The 21,701-nt window shown below is 42.8% G+C and overlaps 2 protein-coding genes across 13 annotated transcripts in view; one reads left to right on the top strand and one right to left on the bottom strand.

Moving 5' to 3' along the window:
• The window catches only part of SPATA6L (spermatogenesis associated 6 like), a 170,222-nt gene that overhangs the window by 60,153 nt on the left and 88,368 nt on the right, over positions 1 to 21,701 (bottom strand). The gene's annotated exons all lie outside the window — the stretch shown is intronic.
• The window catches only part of SLC1A1 (solute carrier family 1 member 1), a 98,152-nt gene that overhangs the window by 69,075 nt on the left and 7,376 nt on the right, over positions 1 to 21,701 (top strand). For both annotated transcript variants that reach the window (XM_003823361.4, XM_034967078.3), the window contains 8 exons: positions 2,225 to 2,317; positions 5,113 to 5,227; positions 6,820 to 6,862; positions 8,443 to 8,541; positions 12,976 to 13,160; positions 14,679 to 14,786; positions 16,773 to 16,895; positions 17,341 to 17,535. In XM_003823361.4, coding sequence (XP_003823409.2) covers positions 2,225 to 2,317; positions 5,113 to 5,227; positions 6,820 to 6,862; positions 8,443 to 8,541; positions 12,976 to 13,160; positions 14,679 to 14,786; positions 16,773 to 16,895; positions 17,341 to 17,535 — 961 coding nt within the window. The remainder of the gene's footprint in view (positions 1 to 2,224; positions 2,318 to 5,112; positions 5,228 to 6,819; positions 6,863 to 8,442; positions 8,542 to 12,975; positions 13,161 to 14,678; positions 14,787 to 16,772; positions 16,896 to 17,340; positions 17,536 to 21,701) is intronic.

The raw sequence follows: 21,701 nt of genomic DNA, 5'->3' as shown, positions 1-21,701 counted from the left end.
AAATCGAATAGAATCTATCATCAAGATTATTCTAGAATGTGACTATTGCAGTATGCCCATTATATGGCAATTGCACAATCTTTTCTCAGAGGTTGATGAATGGCGCCTTAACAACATCCTGGGGTAGCTGCTACAGAGGCCAGAGCACCTTCTCTCAAAATATTAACTTCCAAAGGAGCAATCAACAGCCAGAGAAATGGTGTGTTTAGAGTGAGAAATGACTTGTTCTGTCATCATAATGGTGATCACTTCCTTGCAGATTTTCTTCCTGTACATCAAATATGTATGATTATATATGAGAAGCATAATCCCCCAGTCACTTAAAAAAAATGGATAGGCCTTTTAGTGTGGGAAATGAACATAAAAGTTACCTATGCATGCTGATAGCCATACAGGTTTACTGCCTTTCCCTTGGGGTTGCCTTGTGACAATCTCTTCCTTTTTCCTGCTACCCTGTACCTTAGGCTTTGCAAATGGTTATGGGACAACTCATGCGTGTTGAATATGCAAAATCATTTTCTATAATGCTCCTTTGACTCAAAATATGACCCTCATTTTGGAAATCAGGCTGGATAGTGTCTGAAACCTCCAATGACAGCTTGCCGAAAGATGATTCAGTTGTTTCTCAACTTGGCCCATTCCCCACGTCCAAGTCCAATTGGAGAACGGCTTTTGACTCCATTTATATGAGCATCTTTGATAGAGAGCAAAGGTTTCTGGCAAGGAGGGATGCCTGCCTTCCACCTCTAATCCAGCTGTCCTTGACACTCCAGACAGCCCTTTCAAATCTGGGCAACACTTAGTCATCTTACTGGTAGCCAAGGACCATTTGAAGTGAGATCTAACAATATGATCGTAAGTCTCTGACATTACCTGTGCCCTGGGAAATTACTTATTAATATCTTTCCTCTTTCAAATAGAAATTTTAAGATGTCTCACAATAAAAGCTATACCCAATAAGGTTGTTTACACAGAAGCAATTTGAAAATCATGAAAAGAGGAAGGAAACACACTAACCAGAATGGATAATGACGTTACTGTGAATGTGGCCCCGGGACCATTTAAAGATCCAGCAATAAGTGGATCATTAAATACATTCTGGTACAGCCACATGACAGATTATTGAGCCATTAAAATTATCCTCAGGGTGAGTTTGTAACAATGTGGGAAAATGCTTACAACTACAATATTAAGAAGAGAGAGGGTTAAAAACTATAAAATTCTCTCAGCTGTTTACAAAAAATTGAGAAAAATATTAGAAGAAAATTCACCAGAATATTAACTTGGTTGATGAGATGATGTGATTTTTGTTGTCACCTTTACCTTTTCTCCTTTTTCAGATAGTTGTAATGAATATATATTACTTTTATAATTGTATATAAACATTATTTTTTCCAGTTGAGCCTAAGCTTCCTGACAGAAAAGGCAGAAAGGAAAACTATCATGAGTTACATGATTCTCAAGTGTTAAAAAAAAAAAAAAAATCTCAGGTAGGCCATGATGACTCACACCTGTAATCCCAGCGCTTTGGGAGGCCAAGGTTGCGGATCACCTGAGGTCAGGAGTTCGAGACAAGCCTGGCCAACATGGTGAAAAACCTCATCTCTACTAACAATACAAAAATTAGCTGGGTGTGGTGGTGTGCACCTGTAATCCCAGCTACTCGGGAAGCTGAGGAAGGAGAATCACTTGAACCCAGGAGATGGAGGTTGTAATGAGCCGAGATCACACCACTGCACTCCAGCCTGGGTGACAGAGTAAGACTCCGTCTCAAAACAAACAAACAAACAACAACAACAACAACAAACGATCTCAGTTCTTTGAGATAAATTTTTCCTAGATAACTGAATTCCAAAGGAGGTTTATCACAAGGGATGTTGAATGATATAATACAAATCTTGGTAAAGTTCTTAGTGCAAATGTGGGACAGGGACTCCTTATGATTATTTCCTGACCAACTCCAGGAAGACCTGAAGGCAGGACACTCCTGGAGGTGAAGGCTGTGGGAAGCTGCCTGCAGGGGAACTTGCACCTGACTGGGCTTCCCTCTCTTAAATCTGTTTGGAATTTTGAAGTGTTGCTTTTGCCCATTGCATGTTATTGCCCATTGTCTGTAGATGAGAATGCCTCTCAGCTCTTTATTTCACACCCTGAGGATTAAATCGCGGGTCCTGGAAACCTGTCTTTTAAAATTAATGTAATTTGATTTCTGTCTCCCCTTCAGGTGTTGCTGCACTGGATTCCAACATATCCGGAAAAATTGGTCTACGCGCTGTCGTGTATTATTTCTGTACCACTCTCATTGCTGTTATTCTAGGTAATACTTATTTCTGAATCCTTACTACTTTATGTAATGGTGATTTTTTCATTCAAAAAGTAGTTGGTGGCCAGATGCGGTGGCTCAGGCCTGTAATCTCAGAACTCTGGGAGGCTGATGTGGGCAGATCCCTTGAGGTCAGGGGTTTCAGACCAGCCTGGCCAACATGAAAACCCGTTTCTACCAAAAATACAAAAATATTAGCCGGGTATGGTAACATGCGCCTGTAGTCCCAGCTACTTGGGAGGCTGAGGCAGGAGAATCACTTGAACCTGGCAGACAGACTTCAAAGGAAAAACTTTATGGTACTTTGACAATACTACTTTCTGATTTTAAAAAATTGTATGTTAAGAAAAGCTCAACTACTTTTTAAAATATGTATTTTTTTAATTAAAAAGAGACATGGGGAGTCTTCTATGTTGCCCAGGCTGGTCTTGAACTCTTGGGCTCAAGGGATCTGCCTGCCTCAGCCTCCCAAAGTGCTGGAATTACCGGCATGAGCCACTGTGCCTGGCCCTAACTACTTTTTTTTTTTTTTTTTTCCGAGAGGGAGTCTCACTCTTGTTACCCAGGCTAGAGTGCAGTGGCATGATCTCGGCTCACTGCAACCTCTGCCTCCTGCGTTCAAACAATTCTCCTGCCTCAGCCTCCCGAGTAGCTGGGATTACAGGTGGACACCACCATGCCCAGCTAATTTTTGTATTTTTTTAATAGAGACAGGGTTTCACCATGTTGGCCAGGCTGGTCTTGAACTCCTGACCTCAGGTGATCTACCTGCCTTGGCCTCCCAAAGTGCTGGGATTACAGGTGTGAGCCACCATGCCCAGCCACTTATATAATTCTTAAAGTGGATGATTGGTCTATAATAGTGGAGTTGAGTATAATTATAAAATATTTCCAGAAATACAGCATTTTAGTGCATTTCACATAGTAACGAGCTAACAGCGAATAGATCCTTGTTAAGGATAAATCCCACTTGTAAGAGGGAGAAAATTCTAATAAGGGAGGAGCTGCTTTTATACCTTTAGCATGGTTTTTTGAAGAATGCTTGGTCTTTGTAACCCTGAGTGACATTTTAAGAAGAATGCCCAATTCCCACCTATGAGTGAGAATATGCGGTGTTTGGTTTTTTGTTCTTGCGATAGTTTACTGAGAATGATGATTTCCAATTTCATCCATGTCCCTACAAAGGACATGAACTCATCATTTTTTATGGCTGCATAGTATTCCATGGTGTATATGTGCCACATTTTCTTAATCCAGTCTATCATTGTTGGACATTTGGGTTGGTTCCAAGTCTTTGCTATTGTGAATAATGCCGCAATAAACATACGTGTGCATGTGTCTTTATAGCAGCATGATTTATAGTCCTTTAGATCACATGGACACAGGAAGGGGAACATCACACTCTGGGGACTGTTGTGGGGTGGGGGGAGGGGGGAGGGATAGCATTGGGAGATATACCTAATGCTAGATGATGAGTTAGTGGGTGCAGCGCACCAGCATGGCACATGTATACATATGTAACTAACCTGCACAATGTGCACATGTACCCTAAAACTTAAAGTATAATAATAAAAGAAAAAAAAAAAGAGAAAAAAAAAAAAGAAGAAGAATGCCCAGAGGGGGAAGACAGAAAGAGCATATACTCAGATGTGGCAGCAGCTCGGCCCTTGTAGCCCTGCTTCAATGAGCTGATAAGAAGGGGTGGGATGTGGTGAAGCTTTAGTGGTATTAGGCCAAGGGACCCAGGAGGGCTTGAACTCTGCCATAAAACAAAACCACATCATCTCATGAGTTTCCTGAGGAAGACAGACACAGAGAAAAAATAGCAATGAGAAGCAAGATACTGCTCTCTTATTAGCTGGAGTCGTATAGCCCTTCTACAACCCTGAGAGAGGAAAAGAGTGGGCCATGCCCAGTCATGGCCCCTTATTGCCCCGGAGTTCCTCCCATTAGCAAAATGGACCGATTCAGCATCCCAGAGCCCTACCCCCTGGATTACCATTGCCTCTTCTTGAGGGAGGAGCAATAAAGAGCATGAGGACCTTTTTCTTCTTCACTTCCCTCCAGTCAAACACCCTCCAACGTCTTGGTCTCTTCTACAGCCTCCCATCTTGGCTTGGATACTCAAGTGACAGGAACCCATTACTTCCCAAGGCCACAATGATGCTGTCAGATGCTCTGCCATGTAGACAGTTCTTCCTTACAGAGAGATGAACTTTCTCTCCCTATAAATCCCATCTATTTGTCCTCATTCCACCCCCGGAACAGCATTTTCCTACATGACTGCTTTCTAGATACTTGAAGACCTACAGTATAGAAGGAAGGCAAGGCTTGTTTTGTATGATCCTCAGGAGAATAACCAGCATCTGTGGGTAAAAGTTGCAGAAAGACATCAGATGCATTCTCTGGGCTAGAAAATGGATCATCCTTACCCTAACACCTTCCTAGGCTGATCTCATAAGTTCAAGAAAAAGAATATTCTCATCAGCAGGTGTTTCCAGAAGCAATTCTGGGATGCAGCCCCTTCATTTAAAACACACATACACACATACAGATGCACATGCACGCACGCAAGCACATGGAGTTCTTTCTGCTTACTCATTTAAATGGAAGAGTAATTAAGGTGGCTTCTGAGGTTCCAGAGGAGGCTCAGCATTTTGGCTGGACCTCAGGGTCCTCCCCATCACACTATTGCCTGGTACAACCATGCCCATTGTTCTAAAGGTGCTAGCTGTGCCAGGTGCCCTGGAAGGTTCCTAATGCTCTGTGGACGCTGTTCTTGGCCACAGGTATTGTGCTGGTGGTGAGCATCAAGCCTGGTGTCACCCAGAAAGTGGGTGAAATTGCGAGGACAGGCAGCACCCCTGAAGTCAGTACGGTGGATGCCATGTTAGATCTCATCAGGTGAGTGTTTTGCCACAAGGTGGCTTCAAGGGCATGCGACCCTATAGCAGCACAAGGCCTTGTATGTGGTTTAATATTCTGCTGTTACTGTATTGAAATTTTTAATAACTTTTGAATTATTGTGCACTTTCATTTTGCCCAGGAACCCACAAATTACATAGCCAGTACTGTTTGCCAAGTCTTGGTTCCAAGAGGGAAGGGAAGAAACAGGCTTCCGCATCAGGATTTAGGATGAACAGAGATGCAGCTACATGTTCCAGAGAGATGCTGGGATGGATTGGTAGTCAGTTCTGAAGCGCACTTAGAAAAATACATCTTTTAATTGTACAGGAGAAACTCTCTTATCTAAAGCAACCAGAGGGGTAAATAGGTCGGTCAATAAAAAATACCAGTTAAAGCACAGACTCATAAAAAAAGACATAAGATACACATTACAATTTTGTTTTCACTTAAAACTTAGTGCATTTATTCACCAATTGTTTGACATAAAGCTAAGGTCTTTTCTTCAAGTTTGTTAGCTCATGGTAATTTCTTACGGGTTCTGTTGCATATACAGCCCTTATAAATATATCATCTGCAATTTCCAGGTAAAGTTTCTATAGAACAGAGCACCAAAACTTTTAGACATTGCAAAGAAAGCTAAGTGCAAATCTTTCCAGTTTTTCTTTTTAATTTCAATAATCTTCCCATACCTAATCTAACCATAAAAATTTTAGTCACTGGCCTTTATTGAGTTTCCAGGTATGTGACTTAGATTTTATAGAAACCATACCTTCTTTTTATGCTCATATTTCACTGGTTTACATAATATGAAATGCAGTAATTATGATGATATTTGCAACTGGTATAAAGAATTTGGGAACAAATAAAATGAACCCTTGGTAAGTGTATTAGTCCATTTTCACACTGCTATAAAGAACTACCTGGGACTGGGTAATTTATAACGGGAAGAGGCTTAATTAAGTCACAGTTCCTCACGGCTGGGGAGGCCTCAAGAAACTTACAATCATGGCAGAAGGCAAAGGGGAAGCAAGGCACATCTTACATGGCTGCAGGAGAGAGAGCAAGGGCGAAGGGAGAAGTGCCACACACTTTCTAACAAACAGATCTTGTGAGAACTCACTCATGATCATGAGAATAGCATGGGAGAAACCACCCCCCATGATCCAATCACCTCCCACAAGGCCCCTCCCCTGACATGTGGGGATTACAATTTGACATGAGATTTGGGTGGGGACACAGAGCCAAACCATATCAGTAAGCATACAACCTCATTGATGAAAACAGAAGTGTTCAGAATATTAAAGAATAAATAGTCTCTTGACTGTGAGTGTCCATTTCACCAAGGAGAGTAAGCATGTCAGTTACTCAGTGAATCAGTTAAGTGATGGTTGATTACAGAGCTTTCTATACTTGGGTGAAGCTCAGCAGGAAAAAAGAAATCTCAATACAAGGAAGTATTACGCAAAGGAGGGGCCAGAAGAGAAACCAGAGTACTAGTTTTATATTATACTAATTTCTACCAATATATTAGGTATGACAAAACAATACTTTTTGCCCTAACATAATACTGCCTTTCATGTCTCCAACAGGAATATGTTCCCTGAGAATCTTGTCCAGGCCTGTTTTCAGCAGGTAATATTAATTACTTGTGCCCTTAACTTGCTACCCTCTTCCCATTATCAATTAAAAATGTTTTTTTCTGCTGTGACTCAAGAAATGGAATTAGCCCCGTGAAAATGGCAGCAGGAAGTACACCTGTGACTGGCCAAGTTTAAGGTGATGTCTCTGTTTTGTATGCAGCCTTTCTGGCTCACAGTAAGGTGCATGTCACAATTTACACTGCTTCCTTTTCCTTTATGCTTTTTCCCCCAAAAAGGCTCAAATGGTACAAATCAGAAATCTGTCAAATAATGAGTATTTTTAAATGTGGCCTCCAGTACCTATTTTTGGAGAACCATAGTATATTTGTACTGAAGTTTAAACTTTCTGCAGAAAAAAGGTAGCTCTCTATCTCCTCTTTGCTTTTCCTCTGGTATTAGAACCCAGGATCTAACCCTCATGGTGTGGTCCACATCTGGGTTCAGTCTTCTCCTTAATCATTGTGTCCCAGAGAGGCATGGAAGCTCACACCTGTAATCCCAGCACTTTGGGAGGCCAAGGTGGGCAGATCCCTTGAGCTCAGGAGTTCCAGACTAGCCTGGGCAACATGGCAAGACCATGTCTCTAAAAAGAAATAATTTTTAAAAAAATAAAAAAATCGTTGTATCCCCATTGCTGGAGCTCTACAATGCAGTGTAACAAAGCCATGATTTTTTTTTCTGTAGGAAAATTGAACAATCTCTTCACTCCATTTACTTCAAGCCTTTCCCTCCTATTTATCTATGTGCTTTAAGACAGCTGAGTCCATCACAAACTGCTGTATTCATTTACATAAGTTACATGAACACAGACTTCTGTGTATACCAACAAAAATGGCAACTCTGTTGCTCTCTGCCGGCCTCCACGAGGGACAGAACCTCCTCTATTACAGGGGGGCCTTTGCAGATCAGTCACAGTGGTTGTTTGTAAGGTTCTCAGTGTTGGCAGAGCCTGGCAGGGGGGAACATTTATGCCTGGTGTAATAATATACTCACTCTTTCTTAAACTTCCATGTGGAAGCTCCACAGAACCAAACAGGGCTGAAAGAAGAGAATTCAACAGCAGTCTCACTCACTGAATAGCCCCAAGGGGACTGTTGATTTTGGAACAACCATATCGTTAAACCTTTCTTGATGCTTATTAAAGTTGTGGTGATGTTATCAAAGTAATGAAGTGTGTTTGCTCAGATTAAAAATCATTTATTAATTAATAAAAACAAAAATGATTGACAGGAATCCTTACAGAGTCTGTCTCTGAGAGCACCTGCAGATCAAGCCTGTACTTTCTTTTGTATTATTCCTCTATCAACTTGTCGTTTATTGTGAAAGTGAAGGAACATTTTGACATAACTGAATGGTGATCGTGGGAGTCAGGTGTTTAAATTTCTGCCTCGCTTTTAGTTCCAAAACCTGATGGGAGGTACCGTTGACAACTGGAGCCAACAGAGGCATTGAATGTAGATCCCTTCAGTGGCACTGTTTGGCCAAAATAACATGTTCCTGTGATTTAGTCTCAAAAGCTTAAAAAAAAATTCTTTTTTTGTTTGCTTGTCCTTGATTTTCTCCAACATGCAGTACAAAACTAAGCGTGAAGAAGTGAAGCCTCCCAGCGAACCAGAGACGAACATGACAGAAGAGTCCTTCACAGCTGTCATGACAACTGCAGTTTCCAAGGTACCATTCTTATTTCCTGTTCCTCTTCCCCAGGAGACAGGCACTGAGTCATGACTGAGCAGGAAATACAATCAATCCTCGTCATTCACAGAATCGCATTTGCAAATTCACCTACTTGCTAAAATTTATGTGACCCCAAAATCCATACTTATGGGGCTTTCGTGGTCATCATTTCGCACACAAAGAGCGGCAAAATATTTGAGTCGCCCGACAGGCACGTTCCCAGCTAAGGTGAAAAAGGCTGTGCTCTGCTTTCTTGCTTTGATTCTCATGCTGGAAACAAGGGTCCCTTTTGCAGTGTGTTTAGTGTCATGTTTTTTGCATTTTTGTGATTTTTCTTGCTGATTTCGCTGTTTGAAATGGACCAAGGTGGGATTCAGTGACTCATGTCTGTAATCCCAGCATGCTGGGAGGCCGAGGCGGGAGGATCGCTTGAGCCCAGGAGTTCGAGACCAGTCTGCGCAACACAGTGACACCTCACCTCTACAAAAAATGAAAAGTAGCCGGGTGTGATGGTGCACACCTAAAGTCCCAGCTACTCAGGAGGCTGAAGTGGGAGGATTGCTTGTTCCGGGGAAGTCAAGGCTGCAGTGAGCCATGATTGAATCATTGCACTTCAGCCTGGGTAGCAGACTGAGACCCTGTCTCAAAAAACAAAAAAAAAGGACCAGGCTGGGCATGGTGGCTCACACTTGTAATCTCAGTACTTTGGGGGGCCAAGACAGGTGGATCGCTTGAAACCAGGAGTTTGAGACCGGCCTGGGAAATATAGTGAGACCCCATATGCACAAAACATTTTAATATTACCCAGGTGTGGTGGCACATGCCTGTAGTCCCAGATACTTGAGAGGCTGAGGCAGGAGGATCGTTTGAGCTATGATTGCACCACTGCACTCAGCCTGGGTGACAGAGCAACTCTTGTTTCAAAAAAAAAACAAAAACACAAAAAAACCAAAGCATCATATTGAAGTGGTCTCCAGTGTTCCTAAGCACAAGAAGACTGTGATGTGCCTTAGGGAGAAAATTTGTGCTTTAGATAAGCTTCATTCAGGCATGAGTTATAGTGCTGTTGGCTGTGAGGTCAATATTAATAAATTAACAATCTATATGAAACAAGGTGTCTTTAAAAGAAACACATACAACAATGTTATATATTGATTGTTTGCTGAAAAGGATGTGTCCAAGGTTCCCAGAAACTTAACCCTGTATTTCCCCCAGGAGCAACGGTTCAGTATTTGCTAATTCAGTGTTCACGAGCACTTTATAGAACATAACCACCAGGAACAGAGAGAGTCGACCACAAAGAGCAAAAAAAGAGCCCTGTTGCCTCTACCTCTCTGGGTCTGCTTACAGTAGAGCTGGCCATCTCTAGAAACTGCTATAGATTTGTCAGGTACATAAGCATGCAATGCAGGCCCACAATCCCTAGTCTGAATCTCTCTGCCCAGATGTAATTCAGAGTTCAGAGTTTCTCAGACTTTGGAAAGGCCATGTGGTGTATATACTGCATATTATGCAACCTTTATAAGTGGGATGGGCAACAACATGCCAGAATCAACCACATCAATGTTTTTATAACAAACTCATAAATATTCTGCCAAGGAGAGAAATGGACCCTTAGTAGCCAGTAGCCTCATCTCAGTTTAGGATGGGTTTTGCTGCCAAAAGAGTTTGCTATAAACTTATCAATAAAATCAACAAGCTTTGAGAGCTTTTGGGATTTCAGAATTGGAGATCAGAATGTGTGGGCCTGCATTGGTACCTCTGTAAGCCTGTAGTAGATTTCTCCTGAATGCTCTCTCAACTTCACACAGGAAGGAATGATTTAAGGAGAAAAGGAGTGTTCATTAGACTTAAGAATTCAAATTAAATAAACCACCGTTGGCTCCCTGCTTCCTACTGCAGAAAGCCTTAACTCCTCTGGCTGAGTTCAGAGGCCCTGCATGACCTGGCTTCTCTCTAGTTTTCACAGCTTACTTCCAATGGGCACCTCTCTTCTTTCCAGATCCACCTCCTCCATCACTCCTTATTCCTGCCTTTTGATGTTGTTCCACAAATACTTTCTGAGCACCCTCTATACCCCAGGCCCTGCTGGGCATTGGGATTACAATGGTGAAAAGACAGATACCAGGCCTCTGTCCTCACACAAAGAATGATGAGTATTATAATCAGGAAGAACGGGATGTTTGGGAGGCATTCAGCAAGGGATGTTAAATTAGTCTGGAAGCCATAATGAATGAGCAAGAATTATTCAAGCAGGGTGAAAGGCCCAGTGCATGATCATTTTTGCCTTTGCTTGCCATCTTTCTGAAACATGCTTTTTCTCCTGGCTGCTGATTCCTCAGCCCTAGCTTTCCCTAACCTTGAAACCCACATTCATGTCCCACTCTTCATATGACGCTTGCATCTCATAGTTTGGGCGCACAATTAATTACATACCTTCCTGCTATTATTGGCTCATGCTTCTCACAGTCAGTCTTGTCTCTCCAGCTGAATCTTAAGACCTTATGCTATAGCCAGTGCAGTAATACTCTAGCTTTTCCCTAAATATATGTTTGATCATAAGTAAGAAATGACTGGTAGCCCAGTGGGTCCTCAACATAATTTTTTTTTTTTTTGAGATGGAGTCTCACTCTATCGCCCAGGCTGGAGTGCAGTGGCGTGACCTTGGCTCACTGCAGCCTCCGCCTCCTGGGTTCAAGCAATTCTTCTGCCTCAGCCTCCCAAGTAGCTGGGATTACAGGCACGTGCCACAAGCCTGGCTAATTTTTGTATTTTTAGTAGAGAGGGGGTTTCACCATGTTGGCCAGGCTGGTCTTGAACTCCTAACATCAGTGATCCACCTGCCTCAGCCTCCCAAAATGCTGGGATTACAGGTGTGAGCCACCGCACCCAGCTAACATAATTCTTTATAAACATAGTTGGCACCACTCAGTTATCTCTCTGTAAATCTCAGGCTATTTTTACCCAGGATAAAGTGAAGAAATTAAGCCAGGCATGGTGGCACGCCCCCGTAGACCCAGCTACTTGGGAGGCTGAGGTGAGAGGATCACTTGAGCCCTCCTTTGAGGAGTTTGAGGCTGCAGTGAGCTATGATCATGCCACTGCACCCCAGCCTGGACAACATGAGACCCTGTCTGTTTAAAAAAAAAAAAAGGTAAAAACATGATTCACAGTAGTAGGTATTTGGCTAATTTTTATATGTCTAAAATCCTACCAATGATAGACTGGATAAAGAAAATGTGTACATATACACCATGGAATGCTATGCTGCCATTTAAAAAGAACAAGATCATGTCCTTTGTAAGGGACATGGATGGAGCTAGAGGCCATTATCCTTAGCCAACTAACATAGGAACAGAAAACCAAATACTGCCTGTTCTTTCTTATAAGTGGGAGCTAAATGATGAGAACACATGGACACACAGAGGGGAACAACACACACTGGGGCCTATCAGAGGGTAGAGGGTGGGAGGAGGGAGAGGATCAGGAAAAATAATTAATGGATACTAGGCTTAATACCTGGGTGATAAAATAATCTATACAACAAACCCCCATGACACCCTGTACATCCTGCACCACATGTACCCCTGAATGTAAAAGTTTTTTTAAAAAAATCCTGGCTGGGCACAGTGGCTCACACCTGTAATCCCAGCACTTTGAGAGGCTGAGGTGGGCGGATCACCTGAGGTCAGGAGTTCGAGACCACCCTGGCCAACACGGCGAAACCCTGTCTCTACTAAAAATACAAAAAATTAATTGGGTGTGGGGGCGGATGCCTGTAATCCCAGCTACTAGGGAGGCTGAGGCAGGAGAATTGCCTGAACCCGGGAGGTGGAGGTTGCAGTGAACTGAGATACCACCACTGCACTCCAGCCTGGGTAACAGAGCGAGACTCCGTCTCAGAAAAAAAAATAAATAAATAAATAAATAAATAATCCTATTGGTCATCCAAGACCGCAGGCATAAAGAGTGTTACTGTGCTTCATTATCAGGGTAAAACAGAAGGTAAAATGTCCTAAAAGTGTTCACACTGGTAAGTATTCTGTACTTCCTGCATTATTAATTCCTGTGTTTTTTTAAGCAGACTCCAAATGTAGCCAGCAGTTAAAATGGCCCTGAAAAGTGCCTTCAATCTAAAATTCATAATAAAAATATAAACCATTCCAGAATAAGAAATCTTTATAAGAAGTATTCAAATATGGACTTGTTGAAAGAAGAGAAAGCATTTTAACTTCAGGGAGCAAGGGTAAAGTTTGTGACATGCATAGGTGTTTTTATTATTGTTTTTATATTTTCTATAGTTTTGTTGACTCTGCCTGGGAGATCACCAGTTTATTACGTTTGGTCATTGTATCTTCTCATTTCCGGACCTGTGCTTTCTACCAAGATTATAATCATGCATCAATATGTTTTCTTGGTTTTGATCCACAGAACAAAACAAAGGAATACAAAATTGTTGGCATGTATTCAGATGGCATAAACGTCCTGGGCTTGATTGTCTTTTGCCTTGTCTTTGGACTTGTCATTGGAAAAATGGGAGAAAAGGGACAAATTCTGGTGGATTTCTTCAATGCTTTGAGTGATGCAACCATGAAAATCGTTCAGATCATCATGTGGTGAGCAGACACTGTTTAATGTCATTTTGCTTCCCCTGACAATTCTGTCTCCTCAGAATTAGAAAGAAGAGGTTTTATGTTTGTCAACTGACACAGCTAGAGAAGTTGGACATTTAATATTGAACCACCAGAGTATTTTCTGGGGGCTTTTGTTGCTGTTCTTTGTTTTTGTTTTTGAGACAGAGTCTCACTCTGTCACCCCAGGGTGGAGTGCAGTGGTGCAATCTCGGCTCACTGCAGCCCCAACTTCCTGTGCTCAGGCAATCCTCCCGTCTCAGCTACCTGAGTAGCTGGGACTATAGGCATGTACCACCATGCCCAGCTATTTTTTTGTATTTTTTGTAGAGACAGGGTTTTGCCTTGTTGCCCAGGCTGATCTCAAACTCCTAGGCTCAAGCAATCTACCCACTTCATCCTCCCAAAATGCTGGAATTACAGGCATTAGCCACCACACCCAGCCACCACTAGAGTATTAAATAATTCCACATATTACCCAGGAGTTAGTTCATGAACAGAAGTCTAGCTATCAACCATTGTCTTTTCCCTCAAAGCCTTGGGAGATCATCTTGCACTCAACCAGCCTTCGTGTAAGAAGAAATTCTTTAAAAAATGATTTGAAGGATTTCACTGTACATGAGAACACAAGGTGCTTTCCCTATTGCAGCCCATGCAAAAGTGAGTTTCAAAATATTTATAACTGGCACTGCATGGGCACTAACCCATCTGAATGAAAGCTACCATCCGTGAGCATACCAGTGACACCATTTGAGTGTCTGTCCTCTCCCTGAAAATGCCAAAAAGTCCACCTTTCTTAGGAGGCATCTGTCTCACTTACCTCATATTTAATTTGTTCAACATTATTTAATCCAAAGTGTAGATACTGACAGTGATGTAAAGGGTTCAGTAAAAATGGCAAGGCAGGTCACTTAATACTGCAGAAACCTCAGCTTCATCATCTGTTAAAAAGGATAATAAAAGCTACCCCCAGGGATAGGAGAAGTACATTAAATGAAATGATGCACGTAAAATACTTTCCCTCATGCAAGATACAACGATAGCTCCACAAATAGAGCTATTATGATCGCTTCCAGTACTGATACTATCGCCTCTATTGCTGATACCTGGGAAACAGATGACCGTGGCTAGAAAGAGCCATATTTGGCAGTGAGGGTCAAGCTCAAGTGAGATCTGCAGATATGACAATCAGCAGGATATATATGCACTAGGAACATGGCATGAGGTGCGCACCCATCTAACCACATGTTCTTGCCAAGTTTGCAAACTACCCTATGGTAGTTTGGATGGGTAGAATTTAAGGTGCACACAGGTACTAAAAACTAGAGCCAATATTGTTCACCCAGGACTTGAAACAACTCTTAGCTTCAATTCCCATCCTGTGCTCCACCAAGTGTGCATGCCAAGCTGAGGGTGCCCACACTGGAGTGTTCCTTCCCCACCAACCTAGCATGAGAAAGCACTTGATGACGGAATCACGCCTCTGTTGTGCTTCCTTTCCAGTTATATGCCACTAGGTATTTTGTTCCTGATTGCTGGGAAGATCATAGAAGTTGAAGACTGGGAAATATTCCGCAAGCTGGGCCTTTACATGGCCACAGTCCTGACTGGGTATGTCAGACTCAAGAGAAGAGACAGAAAGCTCCTTTGATCTAATAGGATGGCCGCTGAGAGGTTGGGTTTCAGTTGGTTAAAACTGGCTTCTGCCCTATGTGCTGGGAAAGATAGGGTTCAGAGATAAGACAGCAGGGGGAGGAGGGCTGCCCTTTAACAGCTGTACTGTAGGTGGATCATGCTGCGCTAATTGTCAGCTCTTGGCAGAACAGCCTGGACCAGGCTTTGTCACTGCCTTTATTGGTTATGTTAAAATAATTTTTTACAACAAGAGAGAAACCCACTCGTAGCCTCCCTTGGCTCTCTCCTGGCCTTCATTTCCTTAAGAATGTAAACTAGCCAAGCAAGCAAGAATAGCCTCCACGTACCCTGAACCTGAAAGAAATTAGCAAGGGCCTAAATGAAATCAGACTTGAGCAAGTAGGAGCAGGATGGCTGTTGGTTCAAACACTGTTGCTGGGGCTGTTAACCACCACCATGGCCTGCAGCATCAGAGTGTCAGAGAGGGTGCCAGGAGAATCTCGAGGCTGGGAGGAATTGTGTGGGCCTTTTTGGAAGCCATTAAACAGGAAGGCAGCAGGGGTTGGGTAGTTTGCATATTTATTACAGCCTAGCTACTGTTTCCTTGAGAAAAGATGAGGTGGGATAAGTTATGAATGGTGCCCCTGGACACCTAGCCAGGGGCAGAATATGTCACATACCCTAAGAAATACAGACTAAGGGAATAAATAAATATCATTGATTTGACTCTCACAAGTCGATACCTACAAACACCCAACTTGAGCAATCAACTCACCTACTGGAACTTGATCGTATTGGAGATTTCCAACACAGCGCATTTGGTTCTTAATCTGTGTTTGCCAAAAACACAGCCCTGCCAGCCAACACAGAGGCAGATTTGGTCCCTACGGTGTGAAGCCCATGGTGCTAAGGGAGGTGGGACCTCCAATTCACTGGAGGCCACCCTGCCGTAGGGCTGCTGAAACAGGCAGTGCCAGGGATTGTGTCTCAGCAGTGATGTGGCTGGGGTGTATGAGCTGAGCCATTTCATAACCGAGTTCTGCTGGTTTCTATTCTCTTACCCCAGCTAGGTGTCTAACAGAAAACTAAAAGTCAGTTCCTCATGGTTTTTAGCTACAAGCTCTCTATCAAGAAGATCCTCTCGCCAGAACTCCAGGATCTATATTTTTGATGGCCATTTCCTATTTCAAACACACATAAATGATCTGTAAACTCTAAGCTGCCAGTTACATATATATCTATCTGCGAAATGAGTCTCATTTCTTAAGCCTCCTAGTTCATGTAACCTGTGTATTTCCATGTGAAACAATGAGCAGTTTGAGAAGGCAGGAATAACAAAGAAAGAAATAATCCTAAAGTATGGCTGTGGAAGAGCTGAGACTTTTTTCCTTACTGTAACTCTGACTTCCCTCTTAGACAGTGGGCGCCACCAGCAAGACAGCAGCTTGGTGCAGGGAATGGAGTGGGTGAGGACTGAGCGCTGTGATAAGGGGTATAATGAGGTATAAGGTAGTGGTGACATACAGGGTGCCAAGGAAGGAAGGCTCAGCCCTACCTGAGGAAGTGAGGGAAGGCTTCCTGGAGGAAGGGGGATGCCTATCTGAGTCTTAAGAGGAGAAGAACTGAGCAGCAACAGAAGGAAAAAAGGGCACTTTTGTGCATGTGGCAGGAATAGCACACACAGGGGTGTGGCAGCATGATATAATTCTGTTCTGTGAAGCCTTGAATTTGGATTCAGCTACTGGCTTTGTCATTAACTCTGACAAGATGCTTCATGTGCTGAGAGAGCCTCTACACCCTCATACATGGAATGGGACGTATATTCCTGCCCTACTCCCATTTCTCATTGGGCCATTATGAAAGTCAAACAATTTTATAAATTAAAAAGATGTTTGATAAAAGGATTAAGTGTGGGGAGGTGGTATTATCTTTGAAACTTTAATTTCTCTTTCTTGTTTACAGGCTTGCAATCCACTCCATTGTAATTCTCCCGCTGATATATTTCATAGTCGTACGAAAGAACCCTTTCCGATTTGCCATGGGAATGGCCCAGGCTCTCCTGACAGCTCTCATGATCTCTTCCAGGTAAACAGAAGAGGGGTTTCTGGAAGAAGCCTCCAGGCTCAACGTTATCAACTCTCACCTCACTTTACAAAACAGACTCCAGCTTGCGGTTTTTGTAGCTGCCTTTGAGAAATGACCTCCGTATTCTCGGCCCCTGGCCCGGAACACATTGCTTCATGCTGTTGCATATTTCCTGCTCTCTTGGCATGGCCTGCAGCTCAGGAAGGGGTTATGGAATAACTGGGAGCAGCGGTGGGCACAGCACCTTCTGATTCCTGGACCTGCCTAAAGGGCCAGCATGATTTGGATCCTTCGTTTCATTTTGTTTTGTTGTTTTCTTTACTTTTCTCCACAAGATTACCTAAAAGGACCCTTTGTTTACTTTTTGGAAGAGAGGCATGTCTTCAGGCAGGGACTAAGGTCCAGCATTTCTAGACATAAGTTCCTTTCTATTTTTATCACACAGTTCAGCAACACTGCCTGTCACCTTCCACTGTGCTGAAGAAAATAACCAGGTGGACAAGAGGATCACTCGATTCGTGTTACCCGTTGGTGCAACAATCAACATGGATGGGACCGCGCTCTATGAAGCAGTGGCAGCGGTGTTTATTGCACAGTTGAATGACCTGGACTTGGGCATTGGGCAGATCATCACCATCAGGTGGGGCATGGTGTCACATTCATTGTCATCAGTGATACAGGGATTACCGCCAGTAAAAATTGTCCATGAAGGGACACCAAGAATGTCCCTGTGATGAATTCTTTTTCTTGATCTATAAAGTCCCTTCCCAAGATTAAATACAACTATATCCTGGTATGCAAGATTTCTGCTTCGGGGTCTGGGTAGCCAAAGCCATCACTCTGTGCTCAGTTTACCGAAGCCAGTAGGATCTAGGCACAGGCTAGCACAAAGTCTCAAGGCTGAGTAAGGGCCAGTCCCTGCTTTCAAACTATCCCTGCTAGATGGGCATGCACATATCCAAATCAATGCTGAAGACCATGATGAGGGATGTAAAAGAACTCTGTATGGTGTTCAGAGAGGACTCCAGAGAGGGAAGGGCTGGTTCTAGCTGGGAAGGTGAACGATGGCTTCCCAGAGGAGGGGAATATTTAGCTGAATCTTAGAAGAATAGGAATTTAGCAGGCAAAGGAAAAGCTAAGAGCATTTGGGGTGGCAGAAATAGCTTGTGATGCAGCCATGGGCTAGTTACAGCATACAGATTTCTTGCTATGGCTGGCATAAAGGATACATAAACATTCCTTTATGTTTAAACGAATGAGGAGGCAGGGGTCATGTCATGAAAGGTTTTGTACGAAGAGCTTGTGGAAAGCTCTTAGATGCTTTGTCATATTATGGACAGATTTGCATTTTATGTATGTATTTATTTTTTGAGACGGAGTTTTGCTCTGTCGCACAGGCTGGAGTGCAGTGGCACAATCTCGGCTCACCACAACCTCCGCCTCCTGGGTTCAAGCAATTCTCCTGCCTCAGCCTCCTGAGTAGCTGGGACTACAGGCGTGCACCACCACACCTAGCTAATTTTTGAATTTTTAGTAGAGATGGGTTTCACCATGTTGGCCAGGCTGGTCTTGAACTCCTGACCTCAGGTGATTTGCCCACCTCAGACTCCCAAAGTGCCGGGATTATAGGTGTGAGCCACCAAGCCCGGCAGATTTGCATTTTACAAAGATAACCAGCAATATGGCAGATATATTGGATGGGAGCAGGGACCAAATCTAGGAAACCAGTTAGGAGACCACTGCAGAAGTCCAGGCAGGGTATTAGAAGGCACTGACACTGAGGTTGGAGAAGAGCTAATGAATTGAAGAAGCATCAGCTGGATTCAGGGTGAAAGGCGAGGGAATGCCAGGATGACTCCCAGGATTGGCAGATGATTCTAAATTGGTGGGTGGGGCTTACCAGAACAGGAACGAGTGTAAGAGAAGCACATATAGGTGGGAAAGATAAATAGTAAATACTTTTTGACAGATTGAATTTGAAATGCCTTTAAGACTTCCAGGTGCACATATGCAATGAGAAATATAGGTCTGGCTGCAGACACAGACATCAGGAACATGGGCTTAATAATGGTCTTCAAATGTGTAAGTCACAAGTTATTGCTTGTATTGGAATCGCAGCTACATCATGATTAGCTGTGATCTTGGGCAAGTGACTTGAATTTTTAAGCTTCTGTTTTCTCATCTGTAAAATGAATAATAGTACCTACAACTTATTCAAGTAGTGGCAATTAAGTAATATGCATATAAAATGTTTATAACTGTGCCTATGTAGTGAGTACTCAGTGAATGTTGAAAATGGATGACATGACGTAGGGAGAGTTTGCAGAGAAGAGCAGGAGATTAAGGACTGAGGCTTGGAAAAATCCTAATATTAGAAGCAGGTAGAGAAGGGAAAACCCAAGAGGGAGAGGGAGAAGGACAGAGAGATGGGAGGGAAGCCAGTAAACCTTGGTATCATGGAAACCCAGAAAAGAGAGATTTTCAAGGGTGAAATGGTCCACAGAGTCAGAAGCTGCAGAGAATTCTAGTGAAATGAGGATAGGCATTGTCTGCCCAAGTAGATGGTAGAACTGTCATTAGTGGATTTTGCCAGATTTGTTTCTCTAGGACAGCACTATTCAATATGGTAACCACTAGCCATGTGGCCCACTGAATTGGATAGCACAGACATAGAATACTTTCATCATTGCAGAAAGTTCTTTTGGACAGCACTATGTTAGAGTGATAGGCTGGGATTAGAGTTAACCTGAAGACTTTTGTTCAGTTTAGAATGGAAGTTTAAGACTAAACTGGTCCCTAGGCCTGCTCAAGGTTGAATCTGAACTTTTTAGAGTTAATTCATTCTTGTGTCCCAGCCTAAACATAAATTCTAGGGATAAAATCAGAGTTTGTTAACTAACAATGTTCTAATACAATGCATTTTTTAAATCCTCCCCAACCCTAAATCGCAAAGTATTTCTGTTGGCTGAAGACAAGTGCAAAATACACCATTTGGCACACCAGCTGGGGAACTATCCCAATGCTGTGTAATCTATAAAAAGTGTTAGCGGCTAAAGAAGCCTGTGCCAAAGAGATTGAGTAAAGTCCTGTAATTATAACAGCAGAGGGTATGTCAGAATTGAAACCTTGAATCATGCCTGAAAAAGTTTCTGCTCCACAACCACCCCTGTGCTTCCAACAGTTGTTACTTTTACATCTCCAAGGGTTTTTATTGCCACTTCCCTCACCCTGGGCTGTGGAACCCAGTCTTCACTGAACTGATTTCCAAGCAGTGGTTTATGAAGTGCCAATTCTTTTGTGTATTTGACACTTTGTGATGAAATCCCTCCCTCTTTTTTGGTTATAAGTTTTCTAGATCTTTCTAATCATTTTTTTAATCTCACTGCCAGAGGAATGAACTCTGGGCCTAGAAGCTAAATAGTCAATTCACATTAAAGCCTCTCCGGCTACTCTCTGGTATATTCTTAAATCAGATTTGCTGAAAACTACTGGCCCAGAGCCAATAACAACTGCGAGGCCCAAAGTGATCATTGGCTTAAAATTAAAAATCCTCGCTGGCTCTACATGGAAAATAATAAAAGTTGGTTTTGCTTGACAGTTACCATTATAGTTCATGTGACTAATGGTTACAGAGATTTTTAGACCCAAAGTGTATTTCTGTGGACTGGACGTCAAAGAAACACAGGTACCATCTACCCAAAACTACCCTTTTGTGGCTTTATCATAATACTTAAAGGTTACAACGGATTGAAAATTGTGTGAGAATATGTGTCAAAATGGAAAAAAAAAGGATACATTGTCTTATAAAAATAATTAGGGCTGGAAGCGATGGCTCAGACCTGTAATCCCAGCACTTTGGGAGACCTAAGTGGGTGAATCACTTGAGTCCAGGAGTTCGAGACAAGCCTGGGCAAAATGGCAAAACCCCATGTTTACCAAAAATATTCTAAAAAAGAAAAATTAGCCAGGCATGGTGGCATGTGCCTGTAGTCCCAGCTACTCAGGAGGCTGAAGTGGGCAGACTACTCGAGCCCAGGAGGCAGAGGTTGCAGTGAACTGAGACGGCGCCACTGCACTCTAGCCTAGGCAACAGAGTGAGATTCCATCTCAAAGAAAAAAGAAAGAAAGAAAAGTAAAGCTAATTATACAGCAGGGCGCAGAGGCTCACACCTGTAATATCAGCACTTTAAGAGGCCAAGGCGGGCGGATCACTTTAGCCCAGGAGTTCGAGACCAGCCTGAGCAACAAGGCGAAGCCCCGTCTCTACAAAAAATACAAAAATTAGCCAGGTGTTATGGAGTGCATCTGTGGTCTCAGCTACTCAGGAGGCTGAGGCAAGAAGATCACTTGAGCCCAATAGGTGGAGGCTGCAGTGAGCTGTGATCATGCCACAGAACTCCAGCCTGGGCAACAGAGTGAGAACTTGTCTCTGGAAAAAAAAAATATGTATATATATATATGTGTGTGTGTGTGTGTGTGTGTGTGTGTGTATGTGTGTGTGTATATAAGGAATAAAGAAGAAAGATAATTGTAGGATTTGGGGCCTAGAAAGAGCTGAGAGGAAAAAAAAGTAGCAGTAGTAATAGTAGTAGTAGTTGTTGTAATAGTTATTGTTTTGGTTGCTGCAGTAGCAGTAGTAATAATACCAGTGGCAGCAGCGACAGCAGCGATAGAGGAAGCATTAGCAGCAACTGCTGTTGTTGCAGAAGTAGCAGCAGAAATGGCACGTTTTAAATCTTTTTGTTTGTTTTTTGTTTTATTTTACTTTAAGCTCTGGGATACGTGTGCAGAACATGCAGGTTTGTT

Source organism: Pan paniscus, chromosome 11 (genome assembly GCF_029289425.2).
Source record: "Pan paniscus chromosome 11, NHGRI_mPanPan1-v2.0_pri, whole genome shotgun sequence".
NCBI lineage: Eukaryota > Metazoa > Chordata > Mammalia > Primates > Hominidae > Pan > Pan paniscus.
Note: the sequence above shows the minus strand (reverse complement) of the source record. Positions and strands in the feature narration are given on the sequence as shown.